This window comes from Solanum tuberosum, unplaced genomic scaffold (genome assembly GCF_000226075.1).
Source record: "Solanum tuberosum cultivar DM 1-3 516 R44 unplaced genomic scaffold, SolTub_3.0 scf00012, whole genome shotgun sequence".
NCBI lineage: Eukaryota > Viridiplantae > Streptophyta > Magnoliopsida > Solanales > Solanaceae > Solanum > Solanum tuberosum.
In genome coordinates, this window is record NW_006238937.1 from 169,653 (window position 1) to 181,960 (window position 12,308).

At 35.7% G+C, this 12,308-nt stretch overlaps 2 protein-coding genes across 2 annotated transcripts; one reads left to right on the top strand and one right to left on the bottom strand.

Annotated features, from left to right (window-relative positions):
- Positions 1 to 6,051, top strand: LOC102594711 (molybdate-anion transporter). Its single transcript, XM_006339760.2, has 9 exons — positions 1 to 402; positions 1,258 to 1,402; positions 1,847 to 2,015; positions 2,407 to 2,665; positions 3,536 to 3,624; positions 4,234 to 4,416; positions 4,497 to 4,582; positions 4,727 to 4,811; positions 5,153 to 6,051. Exons 1-9 carry the CDS (start codon positions 210 to 212, stop codon positions 5,285 to 5,287), a joined length of 1,344 nt encoding a protein of 447 aa, XP_006339822.1. The 5' UTR covers positions 1 to 209; the 3' UTR covers positions 5,288 to 6,051.
- A 2,219-nt stretch (positions 6,052 to 8,270) lies between these two features.
- LOC102595049 (subtilisin-like protease SBT1.7) lies at positions 8,271 to 11,029 on the bottom strand. The gene has a single exon (XM_006339761.2). It carries the CDS (start codon positions 10,791 to 10,793, stop codon positions 8,493 to 8,495), a length of 2,301 nt encoding a protein of 766 aa, XP_006339823.1. The 5' UTR covers positions 10,794 to 11,029; the 3' UTR covers positions 8,271 to 8,492.
- Positions 11,030 to 12,308: the final 1,279 nt, after the last annotated feature.

Genomic DNA, 12,308 nt, shown 5'->3' on the forward strand with positions numbered 1-12,308 from the left:
TCAGTGGGCTTTACATGGAATGTTACATATCGGTCCAATTAGGGTTCTGACCACTAAATGGGCTTTCAGTTCACTGAAAATTAACCCGCCTCGGAAACAGGTCATTGCAAGGCTCTATTGACAGGGTACTGAGACACGTTCCACTATTCGCCGGGATGATCTAGTAATTTTGAGATCCGGTGAAATACTTCTTGTACATTTTCTTAAGAATGGGGGTGATCGTCGAGAGCAATGTTTGGGAGCCAAATCCAGCACTGTGTTTATTCTTCTTCATATCATGTTGCTTGTCAATCTACTATTTGCCAAACAGCACCAGAAGTTCCGCCATTTTCGATCACGCACCTTCGTCTTCCTTCATTCGTTTCCAGAGAAGTTTCCTTTTACTCTATTCGCTTTCTTCAGGTGACGTTGTTTTCCGAGTTGTTTTGTCTGACCATTGAATGTATTATCAGGAAATGTCATTGTGCTAATTAACTCATAGAATCTACTTGCTGCTAAAATTGGTGCTAAGTAGTAAACTTTACATGTTTCCCTGTTTGTTGACTGTCACATTTCCTCTATTACTAATGTTTGATATTTACCCTCTTTTTTGTCTAAGGAGAAAAAATGAAACTTCTAGCAGGTTCTGGATGTGTAAATTTTAACTTGGAAAAGAAATGAATTAAACTAGTCTGACTTAGCTCTGAAAATGGTCAAGTTGAAGTTTCAAACTAATTGGATAGATGGACTATCTCTTAATTTGTACGTTGCTACATTGAGCATTTTATCAAGTTAGATATTTCTTTCATTTGTGGATCACTCAGATGAACGGAGTTCTCAATAGTGGAGTATCCTGTAGTTATAGTAGAGTTAATAAACATCTATTCAAATTTATATAAATCAAATTCAAAAGTTTATTCAAGACTCAATGAAGCTATCTTAACAGATAGAGTTAAGTGTTGATAGGGGAACTTTACATCGAACGTGGAGTGTGAATTGTGATACTGATACAAGTTCCTCCCTTTGTAATCTGTTTATTAGCATATTATGCTAAGGCTGAGCTGACACCACAGAGTTGTCAATTATTAATTTAACTTGATAGAGATATGGTAATTACTGATGATAGAGCACATGTTAAGCTGTACGCACAAATCACATATTGCATAAAAAAAGGGCATGCTTTCCCTTTTTCATTACGTCCTCAATATAATAAGTGTGTCTTTTTTTTATAATCGATTGGATTCAAAATCATTTGTTTATTTATTTAACTTTTTACAGTAATGGAAGGCTTGTTGGCAGTATTTGGGGAGTACGACTTAGCGTTCCATGGCATTAGTAGGGACCAGATGGTCATCTCTCTATGTATTGGATACGCAACTGCTCTCTTTGTCGGTACCTTTTTGGGAATACTCTCAGATTTGATGTAAGGGTACCTGCCTAGTTTCCTGTGTTTACCATGTTCCGTCTCTATTTGCATAACCATTATGGTATACTGCAAGTTGCCATTTTCATTCTTTTGGAGTTCCATAAATCATAAATTCAAATTTTTAGACTATTGGTTCAACTTTGAAATGAAATAGAACTTCCATTTTGGGAGATATGAAGTATCAATCTGATCTACGTTCCTTTGATGCATTCTTTTTGGCCTATGAGATCATTTTTCCTCTGAACTGTCCAACAAAGCTTGAACTTGAAGCTATGTGTTTGACCAGAATATGTTTCAAAGTACTAAATGGTATTGGGCCATGATGATTATCATTATTATTTTCAATCGTTTATCGTTCTCAAAATTGTGATAAATCATTTTTTTGATAAGTCAAGAATACCATATGTCAGACTTATCATTATGTTGTCTCTCTTCATGCAGTGGCCAGAGAAAAGTCAGCTTGTTATTTTGCTTGCTGCATCTTTTTGTTGCCATATGGCGGAGGGTGACTGGACATCCAAGTATTTGGCTCGCTAGCATCTGTCTCTCGCTTGCCTCTACGATATTTTTCTTCAACTTTGAGACATGGATGGTTGTTGAGCATGATAAGGTTTGTCTTCAGAATCTCTGTTTGTTATTATTATATGATTTGCTATTTCATGGGGGAAGTACAATTATGAAGACTTGTTAACTCAAAATTCTTATCCATTTCTTAAAATGAATAAATCTAGGAAATCTTTATTGTACCAAAAAAAAAAAAAGATGAATAAATGTAGTAAATGCTAAGGGGTTAGGGTGGGGGAGTGTGGATCTATAGTCTTTTAGAGTTTCTTTCTTTGCCAACTACATTAACCTATTTTGGGCCTATTCATGCAGTAGCAGCATCTGTGATTATATTTGAACATTTTTCTCGCTTCTTCACAGTCGGATTTCAGATTTCTTCATGATTTTGAATCTTTGATAGTAGAGTAAGACGAGTTATCCTTATAATCATTTTGCAGCTTGAGCAGAGGCAGGATTCAGTGAATGACATGTTTTGGTTAATGACTTTTGTTGAATCTGCATCTTTTATTGGAAGCCAAGTGGTTGGTAACTGGTTAATTGGTGGTCATGAAAAGACAAGTTTGCTTGCTCCGTCCAGTGCAGTGGTAATAATGGCTCTTAGTGCTCTGGCTTATGTCAGCCGAGGATGGAAGGAAGATCCAAAATCAATTCTTCTTAAAGATTATCAGACTAAATTCCGTACATACATACTCAGTGGTATGAGTCCTCCATTTTTATTCTTATGTTCCTTTTCCTGAAGATATAACTTTCTGTTGTCACAACTTAACTGAGGGACACATTTCCATAGCTGAATGTTACACTAAAAGAAATATTTAATCAATTCTGTGGATCTCCTGATAAAAAGATTCTAAAAATAAATAAAATCAGATAAGCTTTACCGCTAAAATCCACAATTCGAATATTAGAATTCTTGGATAGTCACGAGAAATCTGGCTCAACTTATTTCCTTACTTTTTGGCGCTTTTCTTTCCAGTAAAAGGAGGCAATGTACCACATTTGAGTTAAAAAGAAGAAAGGGGTGGCGATAGAAAGAGAGGGGAAGTTAGGAAGAAGGAATTCAAAAGGCTGACCGCAATCTTATAGGCATTGTCAACCTGATTTTTCACTCTGTCTCCAATTTCTCCCTTATTCCCTTGACCAAAGTTCAAACTATGTGCAGCTACCTTATTTTTCTTACTGTGATCTTATTTTGGTTGGTACTTGATCAACTTAGCTCAAAAACAGAAGTCCATACTTTAGAAGAGCATGAAAGCATAACAGAGCCATAAAACAGAGAGAAAGTTATCCCTTTTTAGTTAGTAAATACTACCAGAATGGATATCAGACAGTACGAGTATAGTAATTTTCTAATACAAAATGAGGTTGTACCTAATTTTGGGCTTATATGTTATTTGCAATGTAATGCTTAAGATAATTAAAATGGTCCAATTTCAGAAATTAGAAGTTCTGCAACATCTTAATATGGTATGAGATGGAGAACATGCATCTGTAAGAAATGCTATTTTTGATGACATTGGGAGTGGTTGGATAGACTTTCTAATCTTTTTCCAATTGTATTTTTGGCAGATAAAAGGGTTTGGCTTTTGTCATGGACCCAAGCTACCATCCACTTCTCAATTGCAGTTTTTTGGATTACTTGGGCTCCAATCATTGTGGTATGATTTTGACAAGCTTCCTGTAAAGGATACTGTTTCAGCGTTTTTGACTCTCCAATTGCTATTATTGTTTTCTCATGGAAATGTATTCTAATAGGAGTGCTAAATTTGTTAATCTACTTGCCTTAATTTTGAAGAGAGTAGTTGAAGTTATCTATACTAAAACACACCTCCTGTATTAGATTTAAAATATTGAAAGTTAATTATTCTTTTGTACTTTGGGTCTCAAAATTGGAAATGGAAGTGTGTCAAGGAAAAATATATAGAGGAAGTATTTTAGTTACTACTGTGAGTGGCCTTCTTTGGAAAGATTGAAGAGATCCATTCTTATACCGAGAGAGAGAGAGAGAGTGGCTGTTGACTGTTTGTGTAAGATACATCAGAATGTGACTATACAAGTGCATTAAACCATCTTTCTATTATTGAAATCTATGAAGTAATCTTTTTGTGGCCAATATCTATGTCTCTCAAATTTTGTGAATACTGATTTACCAGGTTGATTGTTTAACATTACATTTTCTTTCCCTTCTGAAATCCCATCTCACCATATTTGTTCCTGGTCCAAAAAGATTGATATATTTTCTCCTTAAAGTTTGTTTGGATTTTTAGGCAGATGGGAGAGAGGTTTTGCTAGGTTTGGTATACCCATGTGTACTTGGTGCGAAAATGCTTGGAAGCACTGCATTTTCCTGGTTCTCCAGTGGCCCTTTATCACTCCGAACAGAAGAATGCTTAGTATATGCCTGTATTATTATGGGCTTTGTCACTTCCGTTGTAGCTTTTGATTATCAGGTATTTTACGAGTTTTCTTTTCTTCAAGCTGTTCAAATATCAAGTAATGTCATCAACCTTAATTTGTGATATTGTTGCAGGACGTTGAAATTCTTTTGATGCTATTCTGCATATTTCATGCTTGTGTGGGATTGGTTTTGCCTTCACTCGCCAGATTGAGAACCATGTAAACTATGCTGCACTTATAATTTTCTTATCAGTCACGGCTTTAATAATTGTGTAACTCAACTACTCGAGCATAGCCTGCTCTCTCATATATTTGGCTGGAAGTTTTCTTTCATTCAAGTTCCTTTCTTCCTCTAACATGCAGGTATGTGCCTAATGATCTTCGTGGAGGAATGATGAGTTTATCGATCGCTCCTTCAAATGCGCTTATGTTGTTCCTTCTGATTCAGGCATGTTCTGTTTTATCATATGTATTATTTAATCCATTATTTCATCAGAAGAGATCCTCTTCACTTATTATAGTGGACTTTATTCCCAGTAGAATCCATTTAAGTATATAGTGCTTGAACTTTACCTAGATGTTCTTGTTGGAAATTTATAGTTCTGGGTAGTATCCACATCTTCTCAGTTAAGATAAATGCAATATAGTTTCTTTTGTTCTATGTTGAGCTTCTAGATAACGTTTTACTTGATTGTATGGTACCACATGTCAAACTTCATCATGATATTCTTTTTTTTTTCTGCTGATTTATTGAATATTTTGGATAGTCTGCTATTTTGAATTTTGCAGAGAGGTTTCTACCAGAATATTGAAAATTCAACAATTATAGCTATGGCGGCTCTTGGTCTTTTTTCTGCAGCTGGATGCATGTATATGTTAAAGCGGCTTGGAAAGCAACCACACCAGAACTGGCACAAATTATGACCCCTTCCATTGTTTTAAACTTTTGTTATCCATATGGGTGTATCCTGTATATAGCCGGCCAAGTTAGTTTAAAGATAAAGAAACTGTAGCCTTGGAACGTGATGATGGGTGCAAATTAAGTAACATGCTCTGCAAATATGGAAAATCAATAAAGAGCTGTAACCAGTTTCAACGTTCAGTTATTCTCACATTGCTTAACCAACAAGGTTCAGTGGAGATCTCACTATGGAGTTCAATTTTACTCTCGAGACACTTTGCAGATTGTTGCCCTGGCAATGCTAAATGATGCTTCTAGTAAATTTTGTGGAGAAGTTTAATACCAGGGGAGCAACAGAGTACATGGTGGCTTAGTTTGCATGATTTAACAGCTCTTCAGAATTCTGATGGTCCGCGGAAAGTCTTGTTTCATATTCAGAAATCACCAAAGAGTAAGAGGAATTTCTCTTCTTTCTTATCATGTTTTCTACAAATAGGCAGACATGATCTCTAGATCATGGTGATATGCCCTTCAATTATTTGGTTGGATTGCAGATATTATTATTTGAAGAAAGATTACGTAAAGAATGATCTCACCTAGGGGAACCTTTTAATGTAAAATAAATTTAGTGGGGTGCTTGTCTTGGAATGTATGTGCCAAATTTCAGTTTCATTGAAAATGGATGAGGCTGACGGAGCTCTAAATTCTTTTTTCTTTTTTTTCCGGGTGTGTGGGTGTTAGCAATTAAGTGATAAATTTATTGAAATTGACAAGTTTTTGGCTGATAGATTAGAATTTTGAGGAAGTGGAATGGTTTGTCCAATTCCCCTTGATTGGCTCCAAATCTCACCCAAGTCACTCCAAATTGTTGGCGACTCAGCCTCCACCAATTGATCGACCCCACTAATTTTGTTTTTGTCTTGCATTGAAGTCTAATGAAGTTTGATTTGAGTGTATACTAACAGTCCAGTTGAAGTGTTGGTAGCTTCTCTTCCAGCCGATTTGTTTTTTAGTTTGGTCTATAATAGGAATAACAAATAGTCTCTTCATACAACTGTGTCATGATAACTGCGTTTGTTTCTGGTACAAATTTCTGCGTTTTAAAATATCTTTTTTGTATTTTTAAAGCAACATATATTCCTTCCATCCCAAAACAAGTGTTACTTTAACAATAAATATATGTCCCAAAGTATGTCACTTTAGGAATACTCCCTTAGTTCTTTTTTATATGTTGTCCTTGCTAATAATAAATGTTTCTTAATACTTGTCATTTCATAAAATCAATATATAAATAATACTATTATTTCTATTTTACTCTTGGAGAGTTACTTAGCTTTGAAAGTATGAATTTGACCAACATAGGGAAACTAAATGATAAACTCATGTTCCTTGGTCAATTTAATTAACAAAATAAACTATTTATGAAAATTGGACTTGAACAAAACACTAAATAAGTGTACAATGATAAATTTACTTAATTTCTTGAGAGACGTAAAATCTAAATGGTAACATAAATAGGAACATAAGGAGTAAAAGACAGATAATAATGGATATGAAATGAAGTAAATTGACAAATTATTTGGGATGAAGACAGCATACATGGAGTTATGACTTACTTTATACAGAATATACATTAATTTGCAAATAGCTTAGTACAATTTTAACCATATTAACAAGGGATAAGGGTCAGAAATGCCTTCAACCTATTAGAAATGATTTTAAAATGCCCTCCTTCCATTTATTGGTTTAAAAATGTCTTTAACCTTTTTTTTAGGTTCAAAAATGCCTTTCTCTGCTCTTTCTTCTTCCTCTGTTTTCTTCTTAAAAAAACAACAATCAATTCCAAAATAAAGAAAGAACAATCAATTCCAAAAACAACAGTAAATTGCAACACTTAACTTGGCCAAAAACCAAGTAAATTGTACTATTTAACAAAACAACATTTTAACAGCTAAATTGCAGCAAATATGATAAATAAAATGTGGATTTTAAGCCTAAAAACATCAACTTTCAACCTAACAAATAAAAATTAAAATGAAAGCTTGAAACCCAAAAATAACAGTTAATGTAGATTCAAATCCACCCAAAAATAAATTTTTAAACATTGAATTTGAAGGAAGGAAACACAAATTAAATTAAGTTAAAATGGCAGATGGGAGAAAGGGAAAGGAGAAGAAAGAATGAAGAGAGATAACATTTGGGTAAGACTTGCTAGAAACGGGTTTTGGGTGTTGGGATGGGTGGGTGGGTTTTTTTTATTTGATAAAAAAAATTAGGTTGACCAATGAAAATTGACCATTTGTTTAGTTAAATACCATGTTATATTTATGTTAACTAAAGGGCATTTTTGAACCTAAAAAAAACGTTAAGGGAATTTTTAAATCAATAGGTGGAAGGAGGGCATTTTTGAACAATTTCTGATAGGTAAAGGGCATTTTTGACCCTTTTCCCTATTAACAATAATAAAGATTTACCAAAAAAAAACCAATAATAAAGACGTCTTATGTCAATCATCATCATCCTATGGAATAGGAAAGCCAATTAGTACTGAAATTAATGATTGCTTACTCAAATTGTTTAAATATGATAGCAGTACCTATCGAAGTTGATAAACATCATCTATCGATAGCCAGCAATGAATTTTTTGGATTGTCTATTAAGCACTGACCATTATTTCGACTCATCAATCATTCCTTTCTCTTTCAAGCATTAATGTGCTAGTGTACAATTACAGTAGCATTGCTTTTCCAGTATTCATGATAGCTATGGATGAATCTAATTCAATATGGTTATCTTACCTATTACCTCAAAGCTTAAGTAGGAGAGTAGAAGAAAGGTTAACTTTCCGACTTCCGAGTGAGCGAAAACTAACGTCAGTGGACGTACATTAGATCAGGACAAGTTTAGCTAACATAATAATTGCATAGACACTTACTTAGACAATGCAGAACTCACATCTTGACTCGTTGAAATGCTCCAATAAACACCCCTCTTTGGTGGTTGAACTTCATGTTAAAAATATATATTAGAATTGCTTACAATACTTGGTATAAAACAACACTGTACAGTGAGCAAGATATTGTATAAGGCATACATTTCTTTGATTCTTTCATGTTATCCATAAAAAAATCTTGAAACCAGCTACCAACTTTTGTGCTGGAATGAAACTTAAAAAGCAGAAAACCATGAACTTATACATAAAATAAACAGAAGCTATTAGCTATGTCTTCATGACCAAGAAATTGCAACTGGACTACTAACCACATGCTTCCCATCTGACCACTCAATTCTACCGAATACATCCGTAGATGAGGACTTTGATGGAGCAGTAAAACTCACAGTATACGATTTCTTCTCATTAATCTGAGTGAAACTCACTGTTTCAGGCTCAACTATAATTTTCACTGAACTATTAGGGGAAGAAACAGTAACTTTGTATGTCCCAGCTGGTCCAACATTAGTCAGTGTCCGGCTGTACTTGATTGTGTTTGAACCGGTATCAGCAGGGAATGAAACAGCAAAGGAAGGGTAATTCAAATCTGTGACGCTGTATTTTTTGCTTGAATCACATGTGAAGTTTCTTCTTGCTAAGCTATTGATTTGTGATGGAGTGTATTTCAATGCACACATGAAATTGAGGTAATCATCGGCGTTTATGTCGTAAACAAGACCTGGGTTCACCGCCGAAACGGGATCCACGTGTCCAGCGCCGTGATCGAAAGGTGTAGATGGCTTTCCCGTGGCGACATCTAGTAGTGCTCCGCCGTTCTTGTAGACGGTGTAAGCGGTGGTCATGAGCGCCGAACGAATGGCGGCCGGGCTCCATTCTGGGTGGACTCCTTTTACCAAAGCCGCTAAGCCACTCACATGTGGACACGACATGGATGTGCCTGAGATAATGTTGAACTCGACCCGTCTATCGTCCTCAGCCATCCCCGTCGGGCCGACGGCTCCGGTCCAACCGGCCAGAATGTTTACACCGGGCGCGATAATATCCGGTTTGAGTATCTCCGGGGTGATTGAATTTGGGCCTCTGGAACTGAACGCTGCAACAACCGGTGACGGTTGGATTCCTACCTTTGTTCCTCCTATAAGAATTTCGGCCGTTGGATTAGGATCGGAGAATAAATATTTCTTGACTGCATCGCCGGCTATTAGACCCACCGCCGCCGCTGGAAGTAAATGGGCGTCAGCCACTAGCTCCTCCCCATTTGCTGCGGTGTTAGCCAAAACCATGCCGGCTCCACCAGCTGCTTTTACCACAAAACCCTTTTGGACTCGAGCGTTAATCCCTCTGTCACACAGCACAATTTTGCCTTTAACTTTCTCAGGAATTAAGGTACCCATCATACAGAGATTTCCACTGGTTACATTGCTGGCATTACCAGCATACACCAAGGGAAGCATCTTATTAAGTAATGAATCACCCGCGTAAAGTGAAACGCCGGAGAAATTTTTACCATTGCCAAGGCTTACATATGCTGGAAAATCACGGTCAATTGTTCCGGCACCCACGGTGGTGATCCAAGGTGCTTGGTTGGACAAACTGAATTGATTAGGTCCAGCATTTCCAGCAGAGCAAGAAACCAAAATACCCTTCTCCATAGCAGCAAAAGCTCCAATTGCAATGCTGTCTTTGTAGTAATCTGGTGTGCTTCCACCAAGTGATAATGAAAGCACATCAACTTTATCATCAATGGCTTTGTCCATCCCTGCCAATATGTCAGAGTTAAAACATCCCCCAAGCCAGCAAACTTTGTACACGGCAACTCTGGCATGATAGGCCATTCCACGAGCAGTTCCTGAAGCATAACCAAAAAGGCTAGCACCCTGAACAACTGAACCAGCTGCTGTAGAAGCAGTGTGTGTTCCATGTCCATCATCATCCCTAGGAGATTTAGACTCCTTGGACTCATCAATTGGTCCAAGAGTAGTTTCATAACCCCTAGAAAAATACCTCGCTCCAACAAGCTTTCTGTTACACATGGCAGAACTGAAATTGGTGCTGGACTCACACTGACCTTTCCACGAATCTGGAACAGGTCCAAATCCAGTATCGTCAAAGCTCTTTCTCTCCGGCCAAACCCCTGTATCGAGTACTCCGACGATGACATCACTCATAGAATCTGACTCAGGAAAGATATTAACACTTTTATCAAGACCCAAAAAAAGAGGCGTCCGAGTAGTGTGGAGTTGGTATATCACCTCAGGCAAAACAGAGAGAATCCCAGGTTGGGTCTCTAAGGATTCAGCTTCTTGAGCTGTAAGCCTTGCTGCAAAACCATGAACAACGTTTTTATAAACATAGATCATCTCTGCTGATTCAGAAACCGATTTGAGGGACGCGTCATACCAGTGAGTATGGTCATCAAAGGTTACTGGCATTTGTGATTTAGCCATGTGAATGATGTATGTTTTCTTCTCCTCCATTGCCACAGACATGTGACATAGGCACACAAGTACAACAACTAGAACTGGGTATGTAGACATTTTGATTAATTTGTGTTTTTTTCCCTTGGACTGCTGCATTAATAAAAGGGAATGGATGAACGAGTATTGAGAAACTTAAGGTAATATATATAGGAAAATTAAAAGAGTGTGAGAGTAGTGAAGTGGGGCTACTGATGAGGAGATGTAGATGTTGTTTCTTTTTAATGAATGATTGGAAACAGCCAGCCTAGCAGACCAACTGATAAAATAAAGAAGGAAAAAAGAGTAGAAAAAGAGGGATAACACTCACAGAAATCACATTTCTTCACGTATGCAATCAAGAATTTAGAGTACAAAATGGTAATGCGTATTCTCCTTTCATCACGTTATCTTCTCTTTTCACCTTCCACTTTACCATTTGCTCATTTGCACAAGAAAAGCTAGAAAAGAAACAGAATTGTAAACTATTTCCTTTTCTTTTCTTTTGGTACTTACGGCCACTCAGTTTGGTTTAAGATTTAGAGATAAGTGTCAAAAAACACACTTAAACTATATCCTTTTCTTGAATTTCATATCTAAACTATTGAGAGTGTGAGTTTCATATTAATCTATCATTTTTTAGTTTGAGAAACACAACTCTATTTTTTATACTACTTTCATCATGGTGTGTGTAATATACTCTTTTATTTTAAAAAATTATCGTATCACACTCCATATGGACAAAATATTCAACTTTGACAAAAATTAAATAAATTATTAGTATTAGTTAAAATTTAAAAATTAAAAATTATTATCCAAAAAAATAATATTTCTTTTATAAAATAAAATGTAAAATATTTTTCTCACCCCACTCCATCACTTCCTCTCCCCCCACCCCGTGCCCATTTTTTTTTGTTTAAATTTCTTTTATAAAAGTATTTAATTTTTTTCTACTTCATCTCCCCCCCCCCCCTCTCAAATACTAATTTAGATATTATTTTATTTTAAAAAAAATAATTCTATCCACTAGTCACATAACCCTCCGCTTCCAATTTTTTTCCTCATTTTGTGTTATATATATATATATCCGCCGCAAGACTTTTTTAAAATAAAATTTTTATTTATGTTATATACTGTACACTAGTAGAAAAAAATTCCTAGAAATATATGTACATATATAACACAAAACGAAAAAATGTAAAATAAATAAATAAATTAGAAGTGGAGGGTTAAATAGGATGGGGTAGAATTTTTTTTAAAAATAAAATAATATAATTTTTTTTTGGGGAATGAGTGAGTGGTTTTTTTTCTAAAAAAAGGACGGGGATTGTTGGGGGGGAGGGTACGGGGAGGAGGTGGTGGAATGGGGTAAGACAAATAATTTAATTTTAAAATATATATATATTTTTTGGGGGGATAGTAATACTTTAATTTTTTTATTAATATTAATAATTTATTATTTAATTTTTGTCAAGGTGGAATATTTTATCTATGTGGAATGCCATTTGTCAAGGTTTTTTCAAATAAAAGAGAGTGTATTACACACACCTCAGAGGTGTGTTTCTCAAACTAAAAAGTGATAGTTTAGGTATGAAACTCACACTCTCAATAGTTTAGGTATGAAACTCAAAAAAA

Coding starts and splice junctions, on each gene's coding strand:
- LOC102595049 (XM_006339761.2), bottom strand. CDS start 10,793: ATGCAGCAGTCCAAGGGAAAAAAACACAAATTAATCAAAATGTCTACA.
- LOC102594711 (XM_006339760.2), top strand. CDS start 210: ATGGGGGTGATCGTCGAGAGCAATGTTTGGGAGCCAAATCCAGCACTG. Junction 3,625..4,233: donor CTTGGGCTCCAATCATTGTG/GTATGATTTTGA, acceptor TTGGATTTTTAG/GCAGATGGGAGAGAGGTTTT. Junction 4,417..4,496: donor TTGTAGCTTTTGATTATCAG/GTATTTTACGAG, acceptor ATATTGTTGCAG/GACGTTGAAATTCTTTTGAT.